The 27,398-nt window shown below is 40.4% G+C and overlaps 1 protein-coding gene across 2 annotated transcripts in view; it reads left to right on the top strand.

Annotated features, from left to right (window-relative positions):
* LPIN2 (lipin 2) overlaps positions 1-27,398 on the top strand; it is a 101,685-nt gene that overhangs the window by 56,503 nt on the left and 17,784 nt on the right. For both annotated transcript variants that reach the window (XM_011957793.1, XM_011957792.1), the window contains exons 2-7: positions 3,091-3,291; positions 9,548-9,643; positions 13,082-13,383; positions 20,909-21,016; positions 22,014-22,137; positions 23,560-23,905. In XM_011957793.1, coding sequence (XP_011813183.1) covers positions 3,100-3,291; positions 9,548-9,643; positions 13,082-13,383; positions 20,909-21,016; positions 22,014-22,137; positions 23,560-23,905 — 1,168 coding nt within the window. In that variant the 5' untranslated portion in view covers positions 3,091-3,099. The remainder of the gene's footprint in view (positions 1-3,090; positions 3,292-9,547; positions 9,644-13,081; positions 13,384-20,908; positions 21,017-22,013; positions 22,138-23,559; positions 23,906-27,398) is intronic.

Raw genomic sequence — 27,398 nt, 5'->3', positions numbered from 1 at the left:
CCCGGCGAGGTAGTGGGTGCCTGTAGTCCCAGCTACTCGGGAGGCTGAGGCAGGAGAATGGCGTGAACCTGGGAGGTGGAGCTTGCAGTGAGCTGAGATCTGGCCACTGCACTCCAGTCTGGGTGGCAGAGCGAGACTCCGTCTCAAAAAAAATAAAAAATAAAAAATAAAATAAATAATAATAATTTTTATTTGTGCCTGCAAGCCTCAAGGGTAGAGATGCTGCTTCTGTGACTGTTCTTCATTTCCACATTTTGCCCTCTGTGTGAGCATCTCCAAACCAGCCTGCCTTTCTGGTTATATATTCTCTCTTTGCTCTTGTTCTTTTTTCTCTATGACTTCTTGTTTGTTTCTTTCTGCATGGCTCTCCCTTGGTCTCTGTCACTCTCCGTTATTTATTTTCTCCTCCCACATTTTCCCTCATCATTCATGATAAAATACGAGGAATAGTTTATAGTGTGTTGTTTTGCTGTATTTTTTAAACATTTGGGTTACATCATTGTGTATCTTTTCTGCTGCTGGTTCAGAGTGTGGCTTTCCCAGGTGTTGACCAGGACAGGTCTGACTTGGTTCTTACTGTGTGGCTATGCTGGGCTGGCATGTAGGAATAAGGTATGTGGCGCTAGATTCTGCTTCAAGGGAAGGCTGTTTAACATATCCCTCGTGCCTATGATGAACAACTGCGTTTCCTCTGGACATAACTGTGAGGAAGCCTCTTTCCCCCGCTCTGTTGTGGTGACCCTTCTAGCAAACAGCTGCTCAGCGTTCCCAGGGTGTAGCACTTTCAGCTACAGGCCTCCCTTTACTTTTGTTTTACCAGCCTTCATAATATAAATGTAATTGTTTCATTATCTGTCAAGAGAAAACCAGTTATTTGACAACCTATATTTTTCTACATTTAGCAACTGGCATTTACACATAGATTTTCCCATATAACAGCGCATTCCTTAACCATGGTAATTAAAATGATCTTGAATATAGATACAGTTACACTTAATTACGAATTTTATGCTGTAGTTGATGAAAGCTTGTTACATATTTATGTTTATAAGACTTGTTTGTGGCCGAATGTCAATGCTTAAAAGTTAGCATTTTTTAGTTTCTTTTAAGAAAAGGCATAATAATTATGATTTTTTTGTTTTGTTTCTTGTAATAAAATTCATTTTAACATTGCCACCACCATTCAAGTAGTAATATAAAGATTGACTGCTTAGATGCTGTTTAATTCATATGTGTGCTGTATAGGTAAAAAGCATGTTGTGAATATGCATTACTTACAGAATATGAAAAGGAGGATGCATGAGATCTGGCTGTGTTATATTTTAGAACCACATGTGAATCTACAGTGACCTCAAAATAGAAATTTAATTATTAAAAACATAATGGGATGTTATATGAATATTTTGATGAAACACTCTTTCCTCTCTACACTTTTTTTTTTTTTTTTATGTTTCTTATTTTTTATTCTTATTTAGTGCTAGTTCATTTGTTCATTCAAGAAATGATTATTGAGCATTTGATAACGTGCTTAACTTGGTTTAGCTATTGAGAGCAAATCAATTATTCCAAAACCAAAGCCATCACCAGATTGTAATTGTTTGATACCACATAAAGGATGTCACCTTATTTTGTTATGTAGGAGTAAGTTTTGCAGAACAAGCGTTTTCCAGCTGTTCTGTGGGTGGATTTTAGGGCCTTGGTAACATTAACTTTAAAATATTTTAAAAATTTCTTCTAGGGTAAAATTATCATGGCGATGCTTCATGGTGTAGAACTGATGGGCCTTGATTACACATTCATCTGCGTGTAGGAACAGGAAACAATTTAGAATCAGGGTTCTGCCGTGGCCACTCACCTGTGAAGAGCAAAGTGAATTTCTGTGCAGGCAGGTATCCTGGAGGCCCCTGAGTTTTCCCAAGAAGACAGCATTCTTTCTCCCAGTTTGGTGTTGAACTCAGCTGGCAACACAGAACATGGAGCATGGAACTTTAAGCTCAAGGCGGCCTCCAAGCTGGGTGTAGGGAAACCATGAGCTGCTTGTGGCAGACAGCCTGGAGAGCAGTCAGTCCGTCCTGTGGTTGGCTGAACGTTGGCCTCTGAATTGGCTGGAGCAGTGCAGGGTCTCTTGGTTGCTCTCTGTCATTCCTGTCTCCAGAATGGTTTTCCCTGAATTGTACTTTGACATCATATAGGGGTGTCAGTATCTAATGAATAAAATGTGCAAGTGTGTTTAATAGTTGGAAGTGAAATCTGACATTAGGACTGATGGGGGATTTTTTTTTATTAGCGGAAAAGTTGGGGATGGGGCCAAGGCAACAAAGCCACCCCTGGCTTCAGCTGTACTTCCTCTCCTTTGAGCCTTTCTGGAGAACTCCTTGCAGACCTTTTGATCCTGATTTGAATAGTAAACTGAGGTTGAGGAGCAAGAGTAAAACCCTTTTCTGTGCTTTGAACTTTGTAGAACTTGAATGCATGTTCCAGTTAGTTATATTGAGGCATCGAAGGGATTTTTCCCTAGAGGTAATGTTATAAATAGGCTAGGGTCAGGCAAACTTGCCAGAGTTTATTTAGTCTAGCATGTATCTGAACCATACTATTCTGGTAGTAGTTTCTTACAAAACGTAGCTCTCAGTAATTTATTACATTGGTTCTGTTGGAAGATGAATCTTTAGTTTCTCTTGGGGATGATGTTTGTTTCTTCTGGCCAAAGTGGATGCAGTAGCCCCAGGTTTCTAAGGGTCTTGGGCAGGAGGTCAGGGTTCTTTGGTGACTCTGTGCTGGTCCTAACTTTGAGGAAAAAGTCCCTAATGGCAGAGTCAGTGCTATCCAGGTTGCTGGGAAAGAAAAGGGAATGCCTCAGGCCCTGGCTGGAGCAGCCTCTCAGATACAAAGGAGAGTAGTCTGGGGTGGTCCGTGTGTGGAAATGTGTAAAAACAGTGGTAGCATGAGACTGTTGGGTTCAAAATTAACAAGGCTAATGATACCAAATGTGGCGTACGAGTGAGTGGTGTTGTTTTTGTTACGACTGTTCTTTGCCATTGTCAGTAGATCACAAATTTAGTGCTAACATCTCATTTTTGTTTCTCGTAGTCTCAAACCATGAATTATGTGGGACAGCTGGCTGGGCAGGTGATTGTCACTGTAAAGGAACTCTACAAGGGCATTAACCAGGCCACCCTCTCTGGGTGCATCGATGTCATCGTGGTGCAGCAGCAGGATGGCAGCTATCAGTGTTCGCCTTTTCATGTTCGGTTTGGGAAGCTGGGAGTCCTGAGATCCAAAGAGAAAGTGGTGAGTGTCCTGAAGGAGAGGAAAAGTCATCCTGAGATTGAAAGAGAAAGTGAGTGAGTGTCCTCAGTGAGTGGAAAAGTCATCCTCTATGAATAAATCGCTATTGTGGGCTTTCTGGGCTTTTTTTTTTTTTTTTAAACCTGAATGATGGGAGACAATGTTATGAGAAGTCAACCTTTATGTATTGCTTTTGAAGTCGCTTTTAAAACCAGAAAGCTTGACTGCAGGAAGTCTCTTCAAAAAAAGGGAAACTGAAAATTATTATAATAATCTTACATGTTGCAACTCAGAAAAGCAAAACAGAAACTAGATGGGAGAACTTAGGCATATTTAGAAAAAGAAAAATTTCCTTTACCTTATATAGTATTTTTAAATACTTAGGTTACTTCATACTACTTGTAAGTGGAATAGGTTGGTATAGTCAAGAAAACACACACACACTTTTTTTTGAGTCGGAGTCTCGCTCTCTTGTCTAGGCTGGAGTACAGCAGTGTGATCTCAGCTCACTGCAACCTCAGCCTGCCAAGTGCCTGGGATTACAGGCACACGTCACCACGCCCCCCTAATTTTTTGTATTTTTAGTAGAGAAGGGGTTTCACCATGTTGGCTAGGCTGGTCTCAAACTCCTAACCTCAAGTGATCCACCCGCTTCGGCCTCCCAAAGTTCTGGGATTACAGGTATAGAGCCACCGCACCTGGCTGTTTTTTGTTTTTGTTTTTGTTTTAAAGGAAATTAATGCCACATTTTGTATGTTTTGACAAAGCTGTAAAAACTTTTGTAATCTTAATTGTGTTGCTGATACCAGGACTTGTCCCCACATTTGACTGAGATACTAACCAACAGACCATAGGCTGGTTGACTTTCGTTTGTTTTAGGGAAGATTCATTCAGGAAGAAGGTATTTGTGTAGGTTTTTCTTTTTTTTTCTCTTTTTTTAGACGAAGTCTCGCTCTGTCGCCCAGGCTGGAATGCAGTGTCGTGATCTCGGCTCACTGCAAGCTCTGCTGGGTTCACACCATTCTCCTGCCTCAGCCTCCCGAGTAGCTGGGACTACAGGCACCCGCCACCACGCCCGGCTAATTTTTTTGTATTTTTAGTAGAGACGGGGTTTCACCATGGTAGCCAGGATGGTCTCAATCTCCTGACCTTATGATCCACCCATCTCGGCCTCCCAAAGTGCTGGGATTACAGGTGTGAGCCACCACGCCCAGCCAGGTTTTTCTTTTTTGTATATCCTCTTCAGGTTATGGAGCAGCTGGAAGTTTTGCTAGTATATCTGATGTTAATCAAATGAGAAAACAGAGCTAGTAATAACACTTTGCAGGTACATAGTAAGATTTCTCTTTCTACACTTGCCCCACAGTGTCTACTTAAACAACATAGAAAGGCTTTGTCAGCATTTTAAAACACAACAAAAGATCCTCACCGTTTTCTGGCACAGACCTAAAAGTATGTGGTAGAGGACCACTGGTATTAGTCGAAAACATTTATTTTCAACTTTCTGCTATTTTATATAGCTGATCTTTAAATAGAAATTTCCCTCTATTTAATTAAACTTAAATGTTATTTTGAGAGTGAAAGAAAATGGATTTCACAAAACTAGATATTCTTTTTCTTTTTTTCCTCCAGGAATCTCATTTCTAGGTATTACAAAATCAGTTTCCACAGGGGAACGACATTTCAGGGTAGCAGGGCTTGTGTGGTCTGGCCTCTGTTCAGGGTCATGCTTTAGAAAGCAAAAGCAGTTGCAGGTTACTTGGGGACTTAGAAACTTTCCATTGCACAACAGTGTTATTTAGCCATAGTTGAGCTTCTCTGGGATTTTTTCTTTCTTTGTGGTAATACCAGTAGTACTTTCAGACTGGACCTGTTCTGGGGGGATTGGCAACAAACTGAAGTTTCCCATTAGTTCTGTATGGATCTATTGTAAAACTACTGATAAGATATCAATCATCATTACTTTTTTTGCTGGGATTGTTTTTTATCACACTGGATCAGTGTCTAGCCTTTCAAAATGGAACTTGCAGGCAGATATATATATATAAGCACTTATACATCTGTAAATGGTGACCAAATAGATAAAACACCTTTTCCTGCATGCTGTGTGCCACTAATTTAGGAAATAGTACAATTCCTGTGCAAAAGCTACACAATCGTGTTACTCTCTTGTCAAAACTTTGCACTTTTAGTAGGAATGTACCCATGAGACACAGGAAAAGATAATTTTTTTCCCCTGCTCCCTTAGTATCTCAGAAACCAAAAAAATATGTTTGGGAGGAAATGTGGCCATTTGATTTACCAGAACAGCTTTCCTGTGAGAAAACTGAAAAACTGTGAGAGTAAACCTGAAATCATGCCTACTTTGAGATATGCTGGCAATTTGCATTAACTATTTGTCTTATTTTAAGTCAGTTTGGGTTAGGGAAAGCTGGCCATTGATTTGAAAGTAAGACCCCAGTTTTTCAAATATGGGAGTACCTGTTTGAAATCATGACCAGCTTGAAACCACTGTTGAGAGTGATTTAGTGTAATAATTTTCCCACTGCCATTGATATGTAATTGTTTGATAGAACAGCAGTACTCCCAGTAAATTTAATAACTTAGGAGTTTAATTTTATAAAGTAAACCTGTACTTGATATTTTAAAATTTATTTTTATTGATATCAGAAAACTGATGACTTGATTATTTATAAAAGTTTCTTTTTTTTTTTTTTTTTGTTTTTTTGAGATGGAGTCTCACTTTGTCACCCAAGCTGGAGTGCAGTGGGGCAATCTCTGCTCACTGCAACCTCTGTCTCCCTGATTCAAGCGATTCTCCTGCCTCAGCCTCCCGAGTAGCTGGGATTATAGGTGCACACTACCACACCTGGCTGATTTTTGTATTTTCGGTAGAGACGGGGTTTCACCATGTTGGCTAGGATGGTCTTGAACTCCTGATCTCAGGTACTCCACCCGCCTTGGCCTCCCAAAGTGCTGGGATTATAGATGTGAGCCACCATATCTGGCCAGATTATTTATCAAAGTTAAATAACCCAGTGTATTAAAACTGTTTTCATTGCTGATAACAGAAATTTATCCTCTTCTAGCTTAGGCAAAAAAACTTGCTGTCAGAATTCCCTTTTTCTTTCCCCACCTCTCAGCTCTGCTTCCACTTGTGTTTTCTCTCTAATGTAAGATGGCCACCAATACCTCCAGGCTCACAATCTGTTAACTCATCAACCCCAGTGGAGAGAGAGCTTCCTACAGAAGTATCAGTATTTAGCCTCCCTGTCAAAGGAACAGACATATCTCTGGGACCAGTTTCTGTAGCTGGAAAAGGGGTATATTTATTGGCTTGGACAACAGTCCACCTCTACTCGCTGAAGCCACACCAGAAATACAGGTTGAATATCCCTTATCTGAAATGCTTGGGACCAGAGCATTTTGGATTTCAGTTTTTTTCATTGTTTGGAATATTTACATCATACTTACTGGTTGAGCATCCCAAACCTGAAAATCTGACATCTGACATCCGAAGTGCTCCACTGAGCATCACCTTTGAGTGTCATGGTAGTGCTCAAGAAGTTTCAGATTTTTGAGCATTTTTGGATTTCAGATTTTTGGATTTGAGACCCATCTTGTTTATGATTTGAAACAGGATGAGTAGACTCCCGAAAGACATTTGAGATATTCTTACCCAAAGAGTGGTAAGCCAGTTCAAGAGTCTGCTCCATCGACTTGCTCAGAGACACCAGTTTCATTTCAGCATCTTAGTCCTATATTATGTTCAGCACAGTTAAGCCAGTGTAAGAAGTAAGACTATATGGAAATGGGGGGTTATTTTTAAAACCGGTTTACTAGCATTTAATGTATCAAATTAGTGTCCTTTTTAAAATAATCACCTTGGTGGGAAGAATTTGTTCCAACTTGGTGCTCTCTCAAAGTATTTTTAAAACTTTTGTGTTGTTGTTGCCTAAAGAGTTCACAGCATATTCTTTTAAGTATTGCCAGTATTGGCATAATTTGATGTGTTAGCTTTAATTTTTGGAAAGACCAAACCCCATTTAAAGTCAGACAAAGATAATAAAGTAAGTAGTCATATTGAGAAATGTCATATTTGATTTCTAAAAGTAAGGGCTGTGAAGTGTTAATTTTTCTGAGATGATGTATGAATAGAGTCTGAATTTGCATGTTACAGAAACATTCTTCTATTTTCCCGGCTACCCTGGATAAATGGATAGCCTCCAAAAATGAAATTAGTTGCTCAAATTGTCCCAATTTGACTGTTAGTATAGGTCCTTCAAGTTGAGTTCCTTTGAAATACTCCCATCAGTTTTTGAACCCTTACTTCCCGGTACTCGAAGATGTTCCAGAAAAAGCTACTTTCCCTGCCTCAGCTCTGGCATTAGTTATTTTACCTCAGTTCCTTTTATTGAAGAGTAGTATTTACAAACAAAGATCTGGTTATTAGGTGTGCTCGTTACTCCTGAGGTATCATTGCTTTTAGGCAACCTGAGCTGGCAGAGCTAGGAAGTGGGTGGATGTGTGTGCAGACACACACACACACACACACCCACCCCTGCATCTATATATAAAAATCATGAGTGCACATGGGTTCCTCCAATTCCCATCCACCATCACAGGCTTCCTCCCCCTCCTTATTTATAACTTTTCTCTTTCAGCGGGAAACATGGCTCTGATTATCATCAGTATATCTGCTTAGTTAATCCTAACACAAAATAGTTACAGAATTGCTAACTCAAATCTCTGTGAATGTACTAACTACTGCACAATATTTGTTTGGTGTAACTTATATAAAATATGTCTTTAGACTTACAATACAAGTCAAAATGCTGTTTCCAAGGTGACTTAGGTCTTAGTCCCATTCTTCCTCACCTGCTTCAGTGTGGTTATGTTATTCATACATAGGAGGTTTTTTGTTTGTTTGTTTTGTTTTGTTTTTCTTTTTGAGACAGAGTTTCACTCTTGTTGCCTAGGCTGGAGTGCAATGGTGTGATCTCGACTCACTGCACCCTCCACCTCCCGGGTTCAAGTGATTTTCCTGCCTCAGCCTCCCGAGTAGCTGGGATTACAGGCGCCCACCACGCCCGGCTAACTTTGTATTTTTAGTAGCGACGGGATTTCACCATGTTGGTCAGGTTGGTCTTGAACTGTTGACCTCAGGTGACCTGCCCATCTCAGCCTCCCAAAGTACTGGGATTACAAGCATGAGCCACTGCGCCTGGCTCATACATAGGAGTTTTATAACAAGCATTTTGACAAAATATGTTGATAAGGTTTGGATGTGCCCTCCAAATCTCATGTTGGAATGTGAACTCCAGTGTTGGAGATGAGCCTGGTGGGAGGTATTTAGATCGTGGGGGCAGATCCCTCATGGATGGCTTAGCACCATCCTCTTGGGGATGGATGAGTTTTTGCTGAGTTGACAAGATCCAGTTGTTTAAAAGTGTGTGGCACCTTTGTGTGGCACCCCCAGTCTCTTGCACCTGCTCTCACTATGTGATGTATCTGCCCCCACTTCGCCTTTCACCATGAGTAAAAGTTTTCTGAGACCTCCCCAGAAACCAAGCAGATGCCAATGCCATGCTTGTACAGCCTGCAGAAGCATGAGCCAGTTAAACCTCTTTTCTTTATAAATTGCCCAGCCTTGGGTATTTTCTTTATAGCAACACAAAAATGGCCTAACGCATATGTCTACTGGAATTTTTTTAACATGGTATTACTTATCCCATCATTTCACCTGGTTCCTGGGAAAATGGAACCACCATCATCAGTGACCAGTCACAGCACCGATTGTCCCCTGTTACTTACGTAGTGAGCTGTGGGCTGAAGAGCTGTCAGTGAGGTTGTACTTGATGCAGTTGCTCACAGCTCACATACTGAGGTTCCTGAAACTTATGTGTATCTGAACCGTGTGAGGTGAGGCCTGCCTTTGCCATAACTTGGAAAGTGTGCAAATGTTTGACAATAATATTTCCATTTTAAATTTGAAAAATAATTTAAAAATTTTTATATGTTGTAAAAATAAGATGGTGAAACATTTTCTTTCAATTCCTAGTTATCCATCTCTCCCTCTACCAGCTCCATTTGGCTTCTTAGGGGTTGGGTTGGGGCAAGTAGCAGTGTTTCTCAGAGGCTGTAGTTCTAGGAACCTCAAAACTATACTAAGTTTGGCTTGAGAACTCAGAGTTCCGGTTTAGTTTAACTTGAAGGAAAGACTCCTTGAACATTAAGTCATACTTTGTTTCTCCCATAGATTGATATAGAAATCAACGGCAATGCAGTGGATCTTCACATGAAGTTGGGTGACAACGGAGAAGCTTTCTTTGTTGAGGAGACTGAAGAAGAATATGTAAGTTCGCGTGGGTCACACCCTCCTTACACAGTGTGCTCAGGCCTCTGGCGCGTGGCCCAAACTGACTGTTTAGCAGTTTTTTATGGTTGATTGTACACAGGACTGTTGTTGGCTAGACAAGCTTTAGTTTCATGTTGAAGAACTAAGCCATCAAAAAGGAGCTGAAGGGATGAGGAATTTTTCTCCATACAAAGTTTCAGGGTTCAGGGAGCATGCTGAATGCATGTACTTGCACTTTTTGTAAGGGAAGGCACATCACTTTCTAACTTTAGTGAGCTTACTTACTTAGCGTTGCTTCTGGTTCGCATCTTGACTTGAATACATTCATTTCTGCCTGAGTAAGGCATTTCTCTTCTGGCTATGTGTTTATCCACACGTGTCCTTTCCACTGGGAATCATGTTTACCATTTTAGTTGGGATATTACATCCCTCACCTTTAGTAGTCAGGTGAACTCATTTATTATGATCTCAAGAGAGTTAAATTGATTGGCCTATATCCTTTTATAAGTGATTACATGTTTGACTTCTTCTAGCAAATGAGCATGATTTGTTATGATCCCCCCTCCCCAGCACACACATTGTATATCTACTGACTTGAACGCTGATTAACTGTTCTTGATGGATTCAGTGTGGATCTATTTATTTATTTGTAGATTTTACATTGTCACTAAAAATTCAGATCACATAATGTGAGTATTCTTAAAAATTCTTTCAAAGGCATCAGTACATCATTCTTAATAAAGAATAAAATCTCAAATAGCAAAACTGATGAGCATCAACTTATTAAGGATACAGGACTACTGTTTTGGCTTTGAAGATGAACTTACAGTTTGATATAATAAATTTACAAAGAAAATTATTACCAAAAAATACAATAGTAAAATGAGATTGTTTATCATTTTTTGATTGAGAAACTTAACTGCTTAGTTACTAGTATGTAAAGCAGCATTGAAACACTATGATTTATGAAGGGGAAGCTTGATCGGACTAGTACTTTTTCTAGTTTCTTAACTACTTGTCTTTATAATACCTTGTTTGCATTTACTTGGCCTAAACAACATTTTTCCTTATCAGAGACCAGAGGCAAAGAACAGAATGAAATATAATGAAAGACATCTGTCACGAAAATAAAACACTTTTTGTATGTTTCTTAAAATTATGGATAATTCATAACTGAACTTCTAGATCAGCAGGCACAGTAAGCGAGAGGACTGGGTTATCGATAATTACCTCGTTTTCATGACTTATTCTGACAGTTCCACTAAAAACTATGCTTAGCAAGGACAACTTGGAGAACGTCAGCTTTTCAGCCTTTTTCTCCCTATTCCACTTGTGACTACATTGACCAGAGTTTCTCTTGTGTTGTATGCTTCTCTTTAAAACAAAAAATTGTTAATTTATCCAACAGATGTTGTAATTACTAAGCTATGCCACATGCTATGAATACAGCACACTGCTGTTCCTCTAGGGGTTAGTCATTTAGAGTAGGATAACAATGACCAAAAACCCAGTTGCCATTTATTTGCTTTTTTTTCTCTCAAATTTTTCTCATTTAATTATATGTCATCAACATTCCTTTCAAGTCTAGTTCTAAACCTAACTGTACTTTTAATAACTGTACAGTATTCCATAGTATGGACATACCACAATTTGTTTAACTGTTTCTTACTGGTAGGCGTTCAGGTTACCTTCATCCCACAGACATTGCTCTAATAGAACTAAGAGGCCGGGCGCGGTGGCTCAAGCCTGTAATCCCAGCACTTTGGGAGGCCGAGATGGGCGGATCACAAGGTCAGGAGATCGAGACCATCCTGGCTAACACGGTGAAACCCCGTCTCTACTAAAAAATACAAAAAACTAGCCGGGCGAGGTGGCGGGTGCCTGTAGTCCCAGCTACTCGGGAGGCTGAGGCAGGAGAATGGCGTAAGCCTGGGAGGCGGAGCTTGCAGTGAGCTGAGATCCGGCCACTGCACTCCAGCCTGGGCGACAGAGCGAGACTCCGTCTCAAAAAAAAAAAAAAAAAAAAGAACTAAGAAATACCACCAGAAACCAAAACAGCTTTCAGTAAGTAAAATAAAGATCATTGAATTAAAAAATGCTCAAAGTCAGAGACCACAGCCTCTCATCTGGGTTTCTTTTGGGCATTCAGAATATCTTATTACAGTTTCTCTGTAAGTGTGTGTTGCTGTGAACACACATTTCTCCTAGGTAAATCAAACTTTAGCTTCAGGGTAATATGTTTATCAAAGCTAAGTTCAAAAGTTTAATAAAAAACAATTACAGAAACCCATACATTTTCAGAACTGTTGTTTAAAAGCTTGAGTATTTTAAATTATATGAGGTTAATTTTTTGTTGTTTGTTTTGAGATGGAGTCTTGCTCTGTTGCCCAGGCTGGAGTGCAGCGGCGTGATCTCTGCTCACTGCAACCTCCCCCTCCCAAGTCTAAGCAATTCTTCTGCCTCAGCCTCCTGAGGAGCTGGGATTACAGGCATGCGTCACCATGCCCAGCTAATTTTGTGTTTTCAGTAGAGACAGGGTTTCACCATGTTAGCCAGGTGATCCGCTCAAACTCCTGACCTCAGGTGATCCACCTGCCTTGGCCTCCCAAAGTGCTGGGATTGCAGGCGTGAGCCACCATGCCTGGCCTGAGGTTAATTTTTATCTCTATTATGTATGTGCCCTCCATTTCCTCTGATGATACACAGGAATGAAGCAAATGGCTAAGACATGAATTTACTGAACACCAGACTTGATCATTTATTTAGTATTAGGAGTTTGACTGCTTCTAAACATTGGGCCTTATTTTCTTCTTTTGAATTCCTACAGGAAGGAATATTTCTTTTTTTAAAAACATAAATGCTTTAAGGTTTAAAAATTTACTAACGTCATTTGTTATAGGATATTGTCTCTAATTGCCTTTCTCCAATTAATTTGGCAAAACGTAAGCATTGGCCACTCTGTATCACTGCATCCTCACGTCACTCACCGGTCCTGCTGTCCTTTGTCGGATGCAGTGTCCTTAATCTCTGCCTTCTACTTTGTCCTGTTCTGAATGTTCTGTGTGAGTTCTTGAAAGAGTCCTTTGTAACACCTCGTGAGATCGTTGTTGCTGCTTTGATCTTTGCATTGTGACTAATTTAATGGGCTTAGCTTTCATTATGGCTTTGGGGTGTTCTATGCTGACTTGGCGTGTCAGTTCCTTCAGACAGACTCGGTTACATGTACCCAGGTGGGCTAGCACTTAGCTGCCTCACAAGGGAAAGGCCTCCTCAGAGTACAGTAGGCAATACCTTAGTTCCGTGGGACTTTCTTGCCTTTAGGGAATATGTATTTTCTTTTTTACCACCGTGAAAATTTATGTATTCAATATATTACTGCTTTAATTCACTGTCGAGTTTGTCATGGATAACTTTTCTTTCTCCATTCTCCTTAAGGAAAAGCTTCCTGCTTACCTTGCCACCTCACCGATTCCTACTGAAGATCAGTTCTTTAAAGATATTGACACCCCTTTGGTGAAATCGGGTGGAGATGAAACACCATCTCAGAGTTCAGACATCTCACACGTCTTGGAAACAGAGACAATTTTTACTCCAAGTTCTGTGAAAAAGAAAAAACGAAGGAGAAAGAAATACAAACAGGACAGTAAGAAGGAAGAGCGGGCCACCTCTCCTGCTGCAGAAGACACGTGTGATGTAGGCGTGAGCTCCGATGATGACAAGGGGGCCCAGGCAGCACGGTAGGGCTCTCAGCCTGGGAAGGGTCTTGTGCTGGTACCTAGAGTTCATGCAAAGCCAGGAGCTGCCAGTTTTTTATGGATAGACAGTGTGAGATTTGGGCTTGTTTTCCCCCTTTACAGTTTATTGTGGAATCCAGCAGCAAAGGCAGTTTCTTTGTTCCTTTCAACTATTCTACAAATATGCTACTGAAATGTCATTTGTAGCAGACTGGTTGTGTGTTTCTTTCCGTAAAGAAGTTTCCAGGAGCCATATAAGTTCTAAGTCAAAAGATCTGAATTAGTGATTTGTCCTTGCGTGAGCAGATACAGTTGGACACAGTGTCATCTCTGGAATTGCCCTACCCAGTGGCCGTAGGGTTGGTATCTTTTTCCTGAGGAGTTGAATTTTGTTTTATTGGAATTGCAAAGGAAGGAGTTTTATTTTTTTTTATGTGAGCAATCTTGATCGCTGCTTATTTACCTGCTCTGTAGAAGAGCTCATTATATGCCGTTTTTCATGTCAGCACTGCTTGGGGTTGAAAGGTAACAGTTGGGAGTAGAACACATTTTCTCATTCAAGATTCCGTTTTCTTTCACCTGTTTCACTCAGTGGCCACCTTGGCACTAGGACCATGGTGGGGATTCTCTTTATTGGTGACTACTGGACAAGAAGCTGCTGCCCACAAGTGGCCCTGCATTTCCAGACTCTTTATTTGTGGAGGGAGCTGCTGGTCCTGTGTGTTTTCACCCCCTCTTCTGAAAAGAGGTCACACCCTACTTCCTGGAAAACAGTGCCGTTCAAGTGTTTTTCATCCTAGAATAGAGGGAAATAATTTCTTTCTCTAGTTATGGAAACCAAATATATATCAAGGGTAAACTCTACCTCAATCTAGTATGTGTTTTCTTTGCCAGTCTTTTGTTTTGAATGGGTCAAATCAGGGAAAAAAATATGCTTTGTTTTGCTTTGTTTTTTAATTGAGCCAGGTTCTCCCTCTGTTGCCCAGGCTGGAGTGCAGTGGTGCCATCATAGCTCACTGTAACCTTGAACTCCCGAACTCAAGCAGTCCTCCCACTTCAGCCTCCCAAGTAGCTAGGACTATAGGTGCTTACCCCTACACCCGGCTAGTTTTAAAAAATTTTCTGTAGAGATAGGGTCTTGCTATTGTTGCCCAGGTTGGTCTCAAATTCCTGGCCTCAAGCAACCCTCCCGGCTCAGCCTCCCAAAGTGCTGATATTACAGGCATGAACCACTGAGCCCAGCAAAAAATGTTAGTTAATATAGTATTAGTATATTATAATTATACTGCATTAATGAATAACATAGTATAATCCCTTTTTTGTAAAACTTCATTTTCTACAATTTTGAAATCTAGATTTTAAATCTTAGAATTAAACATCTACATTTGATAGTAATTTTTAACAATTCGATATTATAAGTAACAGCCATTTTTAATACATGAAATTGTTTTCTACTCCTCTTGTTTTATTGCTCACTAGCTGTCATATCTGTGGTGTTCTCTCTTACTCCCCCCACACTGAATATATAGAACACTTTGATTTCAGTTCTGATAGAATGCAGAATTCCTCCAATCGGACTAAACAACAAAAGATGGAAAGCAATAATGGAAAAGTATGTTAAGCTCTACAAACCAGAGTACACTATATTTGCAAAATTTTAAAATCCTGAATGAATCAATAAATTTCGGTAATTTTTTTGTCAGTGTCAAAATACTAGCCGAGAAGAGTTTCATCATAAATGTTCTGAACTGTACTTTTATATATCATCGATTCCCAAAGAAATTTAAGCTGATAAAAAGTACCAGAAGTTCTTAAAAAGAGACTCTTCCTGTCCTTTTCCTTCCTCCTTTCAGTCTTTTAAAGGCTATTTGTCCTTCTCTTCCGTAGGAGAATAAAGTATGAGAAGTTTTACTTTTCTACTGCTTGATTTCAGGAATATTAAAAACATTATAAAAAGGCTGGGCACAGTGGCTCATGCCTGTAATCCCAGCACTTTGGGAGGCCAAGGCGGAAGGATCACCTGAGGTCAGGAGTTGGAGACCAGCCTGACCAACGTGGTGAAACCACATCTCTACTAAAAATACAAAAATTAGCTGGGTGTGGTGGCAGGCTAATTACTCGGGAGGCTGAGGCAGGAGAATCACTTGAACCTGGGAGGCAGAGGTTACAGTGATCCGAGATCACACCACTGCCCTCTAACCTGGGTGACAGAGATAAGACTCCATCTTAAAAAAAAAAAAAATGTATATATATATATATATATAAACAATTCCTTTAAAAGTTTTGTCTTATGTATAGTAAAACGTGTAGGTGGGCAAGAAACATGTATTCTTTTGAGAAAAACTTGAAATGCTTACACATCTTAAATTTTATTAGGATCAGCCTTGTAATGCTCCCAGAAGTGCTTCGTTCCTGAAAATATTTTTACCAACTAAAATTCTTCCAGGATCTACCAAAAAGAGCACCGAAGTAATGCTTTTGCCTTAAAATATTGTTGACGTGTGTCCTTTATAGACATAATAGAACAAAGTTGAGAATTCCTGAACAACCTATAGCATGGGAATTAAAAAAATATTTCTAAAACATATGCCAAGTTCCCTACTAAATTATACAGGAATCATTATTCTAAAGGAATTTGTTAATGAATGTTGTAAGCCAATGCATTGCAGAAATATTAGTATATACCTTGTTTTTCCAGATGGTGTGAAAGGCTGTATCCACTGTGTAGTGTGATTTGGTTGACAGGTATGAATGGCTGCCAGCCTATCTCTAAGCCAGCACCTTGCTGGCTTGGTAAGCAGGCATGTCAAAACACGTGTAAGCTAGGGCCTTGCAGTCATTTTCAAGAGGTTGGTGGTTTGCTTTTTCTTTAGGTTACCATGGAATAGTAGATGCTGCCACCTGGAGGAACTCTTCCCTGAAATTTCCTTAAAATAGAATCTGCTTAAATAATACAGTCAACAGAAATTAGGACTTTAAAAAAGGAAAACAAAATGTAAACATCTGTGAAAATTCAGGTTGTATTCTGAAATGAGCACTGAGCTAACAGGTAGACAGACTGGGCCCGTTATAGATTGTAGAACAGTAGCCTCTTCATCGCTCAGGGCGTTGGTTTTTTAATCTATAAAGTGAGAGGATGGAAGAGGCCTTTACAAGGCCCCTGTCAGCTCAGCACCTAGACTCTTAACATTATTTGAGGGAAGCTATTTATGGTCATTAACAGCATATGAAACAATGTGTTCAAAATCTAAGAGAAAAAGAATAGGAAGTCAATTGCTTTTGCAGTTGTGAGGGCTAGGAATTCTATGGCGTTGCGGAATTTGCAGCTTTCCTATAGCATATGCTCCTCAGCCCCTACCATTTAGAAAAGAAATTATTTTTCCAGAGAAGATAAACGCACAAAATAGGTTTCTCTTTTGTTTTGACAAATGGCATTTCGTTTAAACTCTTTACTTTTCAAGAATTTTGTTGATAATAGAATTAAGGTTAATTGAGGCTCCTTGAAGGAGGCAGATGGAAGAGGGAATCATTTTTAAAGCAGATTGCTATAGCACAACTGGAGAAACTCATTTCTGGAAATTGGAGAGCTTTAAACTATACAGAGCTTTGTTTAAACTGTACCTAGTAAGTCTCCCTCCCCTCCTAAAGATGGGCGTTAGGCTTAAATAGAACAGAAGCCTTGTTTGTCCTTCTAGAGGATGGACGGATGTCTGTGTTTGTGAGAGAGAGATTAAAAACATTGCACTTAGGCATATGTAGCCTTTTGGAGGGAAGAGACTCTGCATATTGGATGGTGTTCTAGCATAATCTTGAGTGCAAATATATGAAACATGCCACTGATGGAAATATTTCAAATACCAAGCAATAGCAAAAATGGAGGCTCAATATCAAACCATCAGAAAGGAGTCTCAACTTTTAATCCACTAAAGCAGACTTAATTAAAAAGTGATATCTGGGAGCTAAATCCAGGGAGCCTAAAACTTTTCACAGATAGCACCTACTGCTCTGATGATCTACATACTTCATCTGCTGATCAATAACTGACTTCTAGAGAACCCTCCATGTTCTTCTGGGGTGAGTGTAGATACTCGGGATGACATGGATCTTACAGATGCTCCCTGCCTTTTCTCTCCTTGGTTTCTGACACAGAACACAGAGAGAAGTATTGCAGGGCTCCATTTGTTTTATGGGAAATGTTCTGTATCCAAATGCCAACTGAGATCATGAGCCATGCTGAAATTCATTGACTAGTACTGTGCTAAGGTTACTGCTAGATGTTGTTAACAGAGTTAGTGGTCTTTGGTTATGGTGGTTAGCAACCCCATTTATCTGTTACATACTACCAGTGAAATAGTTTAAAATTCATGTTGCACCTAAAATTGATCCCGCATAAATAATTCAGGCTATTTATTTTAGCATTCAATTGATTTTTTTTCTCACTTTAAAAAAACTGAGAGATAATTTACACACAGCGGTATTCACAGACTGTAAGTGTGCAGTTCAGTGCATTTTGGCAGTCATATACATCCATGTAATCTCCGTCGGCTTTTGAATTGGAAAAATGTTAGGCCTAGAAAATGATGCGGAATTTGAAAGATGTGATGTTGTAGCACATCTGTGAGGGCTGGAGTGCCACGTTCACACTGGCTGTGAACCTCAGCCTCCGAGCCCCCAGCCCTGACAGAAAGTCACCGTTCACTTCTTTTGCTCAGTTCTGATGTATTAGCACTCCTGTGTTTTACAAACAGAATCAGTCTTGTGCTGTTGTCTTCACGTTCTGCTATGTGTGCTCCACTGTAGCCTCATGCCACGTGCCTAGTTTGTTACCCTGTCATGGTTTGCCTTGCAGGTCCCTGTTCTAAGGCATACCTGCCGTTCTGAAAGTTCCTAACAGGTTTCTAGAATTCCTATTTTAATAAAGGAATCTTAGGACTGAAAGGGATCTCAACATAAATCTTTCCTGTCGCTGTAGTGGGCCTAGACTAATGGGCTGTATTTTTGTCAGGATATGACCAAAAAAGGCCATCTCTTGTCTTCCTGGGGCTGTGAATTCAGGTGGTACCTGATGGCTGTTTCAGTATTTTACTAAATCCTGTTTGCTTTGCTGAATTCTTCTTGGTTTACCTTTTATACTGCAGTGAAACATGATCCAATAAGTTAAATATTTGTAATATAAAAATTTCGGTTAGAAGTTTGTGTGACTTTTGCGTGGTTCTTTTCAGACCCCTTTCACATATGGATAGTGATGGCTCAAGCTGATGTGTCCTTTCAGAGTGGGCAAATAAGGACCATTCACAAACCTTTTTTTCCCTTTCTCAAGGGAAAATTTGTCTTTTGATATCCCTTTATTGAAAAATAGAGTACTTTTTCCTAGATATCTTTCTCAGGCATATGTTCTCTCCACTTGAATGAGTGATATGCCGGAGTAAGGCCCTAGAGAAGAGAAGATCAGAGTTAGGAAAACCTTAAATTAAAAGATTAAGCTATGTGGAAAAACTATTAACATGTCACAGTTAGTGGTAAATAAGAGTATGTTAAATTAGGATATAAAGGAAGAGCTTGTAATCCCAGCACTTTGGGAGGCCGAGACGGGTGGATCATGAGGTCAGGAGATTGAGACCATCCTGGCTAACATAGTGAAACCCCGTCTCTACTAAAACATAGAAAAAATTAGCTGGGCGAAATGGTGGGCACCTGTAGTTCCAGGTACTGGGGAGGCTGAGGCAGGAGAATGGCGTGAACCCAGGAGGCGGAGCTTGTAGTGAGCCGAGATCACGCCACTGCACTCCAGCCTGGATGACAGAGCGAGACTCCTTCTCAAAAAAAAAAAAAAGATACAAAGGAGGAAAAGTAATGTTAAAAAAAAACCTGGTTTTCTATCCCTGTTTTTAGTCCAGCAAACTAAGTGATGTGGATATTCTCATTTACATTTATTTTCTGTCCTATTAGAACATTGAATTGTCTATAAGAAACCTTTAAACTCGTATAATATGGCACTTTATGCTTTGCAGAGTTTTGTTTGTTTTTGAGATGGAGTCTCTGTCACCCAGGCTGGAGTGCAGTGGCGTGATCTCTGCTCACTGCAACCTCCGCCTCCTGGGTTCAAGCAATTCTCTGCTTCAGCCTCCCAAGTAGCTGGGATTACAGGTGCCCACTACCATACCTGGCTAATTTAGTAGAGACACGGTTTCACCATCTTGGCCAGGCTGATCTTGAACCCCTGACCTAGTGGTCCACCTGCCTTGGCCTCCCGAAGTGCTGGGATGAGCCATTGTGCCTAGCCAGAGTTTTTCTTCGTGCTTTCCTTTTTACTTTTCAGAGATTTCAACACGCTACACCACGTAACTCTCACATTGACTCTGAAGTAGACAGGACAAATGATAAATGTCCAACTAAAGATGAAAACGGGGGCCCACAGTGCTTCTGAGGGATGTTTTCAAGGTTATATGGCAAGGTAGTTATAGTAACTCTGCAAATTTAAGAAACCAACAGGTAAATTGATTAAAACCTTATTAGCATTAGTGCAACCCCCTACCCAAGGTCCTTTTATGCATCTTAAAAGCATTTGTCATTTTTGTATCATCTTCTTCACATCTTCCCATCTTGTAGATTCCAAGTAAAAGAAACCTTCTCAGAGAATCCTTGGGCCAAACAAAGAAGAAAATTAGTCCCGAGGTGTTTTTTTTTTTTTTTTTGAGGTGGAGTCTCGCTCTGTCGCCCGGACTGGAGTGCAGTGGCCGGATCTCAGCTCACTGCAAGCTCCGCCTCCCGGGTTTACGCCATTCTCCTGCCTCAGCCTCCGGGGTAGCTGGGACTACAGGCGCCCGCCACCTCGCCCGGCTAGTTTTTTTTTGTATTTTTAGTAGAGACGGGGTTTCACCGTGTTAGCCAGGATGGTCTCGATCTCCTGACCTCGTGATCCGCCCGTCTCGGCCTCCCAAAGTGCTGGGATTACAGGCTTGAGCCACCGCGCCCGGCCTAGTCCCGAGGTTTTAAGAGTTTATTTTTAAAATGTTGAGCCATAGATCTTGTTTGTCTTTAGCTAATATTCATACATTTTCAAATGCATTCAGTAGAAAGGGGAGAGCAGTGGAAAGAATAAGGGCTTACTTGTTTTGAATCCAACTACTTCCTAGCTTTTTGACTTTGAGCAAGTTACTAAATTTCTCTGGATCCTTGATTACTTAATATCTACAATGAAATATTACCTCATTTTGTAAGGATTGAATGAAATAGTCATAAAGCCTTAGTTTTCTTTCAGCCTTTGAATCACCCTTAAGGGATGGAAAAAAGAAATCACATTTCTCTTTTGTCCTCCCCCTATTCATTCCACATGTGAATAGTGATTGTGTTTTATAGTGGATGGCAGTGGTGTATCCCCCCTTCTCCTTCATATATTTTACAAAGAGTTAGTCATCATTTATCTCTCTTCATTTTTATTGTTTGTAGTATCAGTAGGTTTGGGGGATCTTTTAAAGCTGACAAGAATGTCATCGTTCCTGCCTTTCTTTGGTTTCTCCTTTCATAGAGGATCTTCAAATGCTTCCTTGAAAGAAGAAGAATGTAAAGAGCCTTTGCTTTTCCATTCTGGGGATCATTACCCCTTATCCGATGGAGATTGGTCCCCTTTAGAGACGTAAGTATCTTTGAAATTTCTTGGTTTCTTGAAAGAGGAAGGAGGATGTATTAATTAGCTTTTCTTTTAATCTGTAGTAATGATATTTCCCGTTTCTCTCACACAGCCGAGGAACTGAATGTTTACTTTCAACATAAATATGAATCTTTTCTCTCAATGATTATTTTATTTCTAATTTGATCTGACTTACTCTAACAGTGTTGGCCAGTTGTAGATCTGTATAATCAGCATGGAATTTAGCCATCTACAGTTATTTTATTTTTTTTATTTTTCTTTTTCTTTTTAGTAGAGACAAGGTCTCACTCTGTTGCCCAGGCTGGAGTGCAGTGGCACACTCATAGTTCACTGCAGCCTTAAACCCCTGGGCTCCCGTGATCCTCCCGCCTCAGCCTCCTGAGTAACTGGGAGTACAGGCATGCACCACTGTGCTCAGCTAAGTTTTAAATTTTTTGTAGAGACAGAGCCTCGCTAGTTTGCCCAGGCTATTCTTGAACTCCTGGCCTCAGGTGATCCTCTCGTTTTGGCCTTCCAAAGCACTGGGATTACAGACATGAGACATTGTGCCCACTCATCTACCATTCTTAAAAATTCTCATCTTTTAGTGTCAACTGTTGGCTGTAACTGAATAATATAGTGAAAAAAAAGTATAGCCATAACTGTTTATTCTGCAATCAAATCCTCGGGTGTTATGTTAATTTGCCTGCTCTTCCTTAGCCTACAAAATTTCTCATTGACTTCTTGTGAAAAGCAAATTAGATTATGAATATACAGTGTTTACAAAGGACCTGGTAAGTCCTCTTAAATGCTAGTTGGTGTCATTTTTAGTATTATTAAAGAACTCAAGTGGAAGAAATAATTGATCTTCCCTTCCATGGAGTTTTTGTATTTGCAGGATAAAGTCAATATATTCAAATTTGTTTCTTTTCATCTGTCAGGCTCAGTAAGACTGAAGGTTTCCTGACTTTCAAGTCATCATGTGTCTTTGTTCTGTTTGCAGCACCTATCCCCAGACAGTGTGTCCTAAGAGTGATTCAGAGCTGGAGGTGAAACCTGCTGAGAGCCTGCTCAGATCAGAGTCTCACATGGAGTGGACATGGGGCGGATTCCCAGAGTCCACCAAGGTACTAGGATTTACTTGCCTGTGGAAAGTGGCTGATTAAACAAGCGAAGAATCCCTCCACCCACAAGTAAAGGAGGCAGTTTCTGACCGAGCTCTCATGAATGTAAATGATAGTGCTCTATGTCATAGAAGTAAATTCAAAGTTAACAGTTTTTGTAACATTTGGACTGTATATTTGCAACGGAAAGAATTCAGCAGTATTTTGTGTATATTTCTATTTACTGAATAATAATGATTGTCAATTATTATAAGGAAATTTTAAAAGGCACCTTAAACTAAAATTTTTACACTGCATTTTTATGTTTTATTTTTTTGGAGACAGGGTTCTTGCTCTGTCACCCAGGCTAGAGAGTGGCAGTGCAGCCAAAGCTCACTGCAGCCTCAACCTCCTGGGCTCAGGTGATTCTCCCACACCAGACTTTTAAGTAGTTGAGACTGCAGGTGTGTGCTACCACACCCAGTTAATTTTTTAGTTTTTATTTTTTGTAGAGACAAGGTCTCACTATAACAGCTTGGCCCGATCTCAAACTCCTGGGCTCAAGAGATCCTTTTGCCTTGGCCTCCCAGAGTGCTGGGATTACAGGTGTGAGCCGCCATCTCCAGCCAACACTGAAATTTTAAACAAGAAATTGTTAAACCTTTTTTGGCCAGCTCGTAATGAAAGAAGAAAGAACTGGGAAGATAAATTTCTTGAGAGAGAAAATGTTTAGATCTTCTGTTGAATTTAGGTTTTTTAAATATACATTTTGCTTATATTTGTGATCAAATTTAGACTTGCCACTTTTACGCTGCTTTAACAGAGCCTTGATGTGGTCCAAGGGGGCTAAATTTTCATTTGGTTTTCTCCCCCAAAATGAGTATTTTCTGCTTCTTAGTAACTGAAAATTGTCAGTTTCCTCAGTCTTCTCCAGTATAACTTTTCAGTAGAACATTTAATGTATACCTTTTTTTTTGAGATAGAGTCTCACTCTGTCACCCAGGCTGGAATGTAGTGGTGCCATCTCGGCTCACTGCAACCTCCATCTCCCGGGTTCAAGCAATTATCTTGCCTCAGCCTCCTGAGTAGCTGAGATTACAGGCAGGCGCCTGCCACCATGCCTGGCTAATTTTTGTATTTTAGTAGATTTCATCCTGTTGGCCATGCTAGTCTCGAACTCCTGACCTCAAGTGATCTGCCCTCCTTGGCTTCCCAAAGTGCTGGGATTATAGATGTGAGCCACCGTGCCTGGCCAGAACATTTATAAGTATCACGATATTGAGCAAAATGCAATTATTAGTTTTTCTCACTTTATTATGGAATTTTTACATGTACAAAGGAAGATATTTAATGAATGTGTTAAGTTAAAAATAGAATGAACACATTGGCAGATTATAACAAATACCCTGAAAATAGCTTAATTTTTAAACGATTTAACTTTTTTAGGTCAGCAAAAGAGAACGATCTGACCATCATCCCAGGACAGCTACAATTACACCATCAGAAAATACCCATTTTCGGGTAATTCCCAGTGAGGACAGCCTCATAAGTGAAGTTGAGAAGGATGCTTCCATGGAAGACACTGTCTGTACCATAGTGAAGCCCAGACCGAGAGCCCTGGGTGCACAGATGAGCGACCCAATGTCTGTGGCAGAGCTTCTCGAACCTCCTCTTGAGAGTCCTCAGATTTCATCTATGTTAGATGCAGACCACCTTCCCAACCCAACCTTAGCGGAGGCGCCCTCAGAATCCAAACCGGCAGCTAAAGTAGACTCGCCGTCAAAGAAGAAAGGTAATCATTTGTTTAATTTGGCTCCAGGTACTCTCAAATTAGATGGTGAATTATTTCAGTGTTCCACATAACATGTGATGGGTGCCTCTGTATTTGTACTCACCAGTCAAAACACATTGCACGCTTTATTTCTTTTTCTTTTTCTTTTTTTAGCTGGAGTTTCACTCCTGTTGCCCGGGCTGGAGTACAGTTGCGTGATCTTGGCCCACTGCAACCTCTGCCTCCTGGGGTCAAGCAGTTCTCCTGCCTCAGCCTCCTGAGTAGCTGGAGTTACAGACACACATCACCATCCCCAGCTGATTTTTTGTATTTTTAGTAGATACGGCATTTCACCATGTTGGCCAGGCTGGTCTCGAACTCCTGACCTCAGGTGATCTGCCTGCCTCGGCCTCCCAAAGTGCTAGGATTACAAGTGTGAGTCACCGTGCCCAGGCCCATCACTCACTTTCTTAGAATTGCTTTCCATGGCGTTCCCCCTGGAAAGTCCAGTTGGAGCAGGGCCTGACTTTCACACTCCTGTCTCCTGACTGTTGCTACTCAGTGGGTTCTTGAGAAGCATTTACTGAGAACATAAATAATGAGTTGTAATCAGTTGGTGAGTAAAATTAACCACTTTATTGATTAGGTATGTCAGTAAAGTGAAGTAGAATCTTAAAAAATTAGAATAGAGAAAAAATGTTTTCACTTGAAACATCTGAGTTGAGGCTAAATTAGGTAGGTTTTTTTAGCAGTAATATTGGATAAAAATAAATGCGTACTAATTATGAGAATGTGATCTCTTGTGCTGATTATTTCCCTTTAAAATAGGTAGAAGGCTAGGTGCAGTGGCTCACACTTGTAATCCCAGTACTTTGGAAGCCGAGGCGGACAGATCACTTGAGCTCAGGATTTCAAGATCAGCCTGGGCAACATAGTGAAACCCTGTCTCTATCAAACATGGAAAACTGAGCCTGGCGTAGTGGCGTTCGTGTGTGGTCCCACCCAAGCTGAGGTGGGAAGATCGCTTGAGCCGTGGGGGCAGAGGTTGCAGTGAGCCAAGATCACGCCACTCCATTCCAGCCTGGGTGATAGAGTGAGACCCTGTCTCAAAAATAATAATAATAATAATAAATAAAAATTACCTTAAAAATTATTCTAATCACCTGAGCCCAGGGAGGTCGAGACTGCAGTGAGCTGTGGTTGCACCACTGCACTCTAATCCATGTGACAGAATGAGACTCTGTCTCAAAAAAAATAAAATAGGTAAAGAAAACATCCAACTCCTGGTTCAACAGTTCTTCCTCACTTCTGGAACACAAGTTTAATCAATCAGAACATCGTTACTATTTGAAAATAAAAAGCCAACCATCGCTACTCGGTACAGAAAGAGTCAGAACAGACATACTCAGAATCCTGGCCATGGATCCTAGTTTTAAGAAAGTGTGAAACCTTCCCTAAAATTACCCAACATCATATATAGCCAGCTACCTATTTCACTTAAAAGAAAATTCTAGCGCCAAAGATTAGGTAATTATAAACCAACTTAATATATATTCACTACGGGTATGGACCTTCAAGGTCACTCAGAAATAACTTACCTAAAATGAAAGAATGTGACTGTCAAAGGTGTTCATGGTCAAATCCAACCATCTAGCTAATGGTGGCTTAACTTGGCACCTGCTCTTCCACCAAAGGCCTGTAGCCATTTGTTCTGCTCTAAGAGATGTTAAGGAGGGAAATCCGGTTCTTTTAGGATAAATGCTTTGTTTTTAGAACTAATGACCCTTGTTCTTTAGCACACAGTGCAGGATCTGACTAGGGACAGGAACCCTGAGTGGTTTTTACTATTCTTTGGCCTCATTCTTTTTGCCCTCTACTTTTTTATTATACATTTTTGCCCTCCCTCTCTCCTTCTCAACCCCTCTCTCCCTACATCTCTCCATTCATCCACATACAGTGTTTTATTAATAAAACATTTGGGGTTTTTTTTTTTTTTTTTTTTGGAGACGGAGTCTTGCTCTGTTGCCCAGGCTGGAGTGCAGTGGCCGGATCTCAGCTCACTGCAAGCTCCGCCTCCTGGGTTCCCGCCATTCTCCTGTCTCAGCCTCCCGAGTAGCTGGGACTACAGGCGCCCGCCACCTCGCCCGGCTAGTTTTTTGTGTTTTTTATTAGAGACGGGGTTTCACCGTGTTAGCCAGGATGGTCTCGATCTCCTGACCTCGTGATCCGCCCGTCTCGGCCTCCCAAAGTGCTGGGATTACAGGCTTGAGCCACCGCGCCCGACCTAATAAAACATTTGAAAACAAATTGCAGGCATGACATTTCATTCTTAGATATGCCAGGATATACCTTCTAAGAATGTGAACATTCTCTGCATTGCCCCGGTACTATTGTCATCTTGAAGAATTCATGTTTACATTTCCCTAATTGTACCAAGAATATTTTTTTTAGCTGGCCTGTTTCCCAAGCCAAAATCACATCAGGGTTCACATGTTGCATTTGATTTTTATGTTTCTTTTAATTGATCTTTTTTATTTTAGAATGCTCTCTCATATACCCATACACACCCTCATACCCACTCTACACCCGTGATAGTAACCTTTTAAAGAGCCCAGCCAGTGTCTTCTAGGCCCCCTCATGTCCTGGATTTGTCTGTTTTTTTGAAGGTAACATTCCTGTTATTTTCTTAACTGGTAGTTAGCTCTAGAACATACTGCCCACTGGAAATGGAATATGAATCACATGTGTCATTTTGAATCACCTCATTGCCAATTTTAAGAAAGTAAAATAAGGTGAAATTAAGTTTAGTGATATATGTCATCTAAGCCAATAAATCCAAAATATAATTTTACTGTGAAATCAATATAAAATTATTAATGAAGTATCTTAATTTTGTTTACCTCACTTTAGCAACAGTTTAAATGCTCAGTACCCGCATGTGGCTGGTGGTCGCTAGAGTGGGCAGTACAGGTCTGGAGGCTTAGAGTTACTGTTTGAATTGCAGATTACTTTATTGCATATATTGGGTACTCATATTGTGTCTCGTGATGACCGCTAATAGTAATGCTGAACGTGATTATTGTTTAAGACGTTATCTGCCGCATCTATCCATTGTGAAGTGTTTTTTGTCCTTTTGTAGTTAGAAGGTAACGCAGGGTGGATACTTGGGCACCATGTGAATATCCTGTGCCCAGACAACCTTCCCTTCATAGTTTTAGAGTAATGCCCTCGTTCCCAATGCAGGTCGTTGCCTTAAGTTTGGTCATGCTTGTTCTTACCTATAAATATAAAAAAGACTTCACCATTAAAATATAAATTATTTAGGGGCTAGTATTACTCAATTAACAGCAAATGAGAAAATAAGTAAAATCAAAGTATGTGTATGAAGCACTGAACTTCTCTTCTTTTGGCATGGATGAGTGAGAACCAACCCAAGTAAAAAGGTTGGTTGACACCTTTAAAATTAAAACCCTATTCAAATCCTGCTTGTCCGTGTTACTGTTTGCAAACCTGT

Source organism: Colobus angolensis, unplaced genomic scaffold, assembly GCF_000951035.1.
Source record: "Colobus angolensis palliatus isolate OR3802 unplaced genomic scaffold, Cang.pa_1.0 Scaffold45, whole genome shotgun sequence".
Taxonomy (NCBI): domain Eukaryota; kingdom Metazoa; phylum Chordata; class Mammalia; order Primates; family Cercopithecidae; genus Colobus; species Colobus angolensis.
This window is presented reverse-complemented; position numbering and strand designations above follow the sequence as displayed.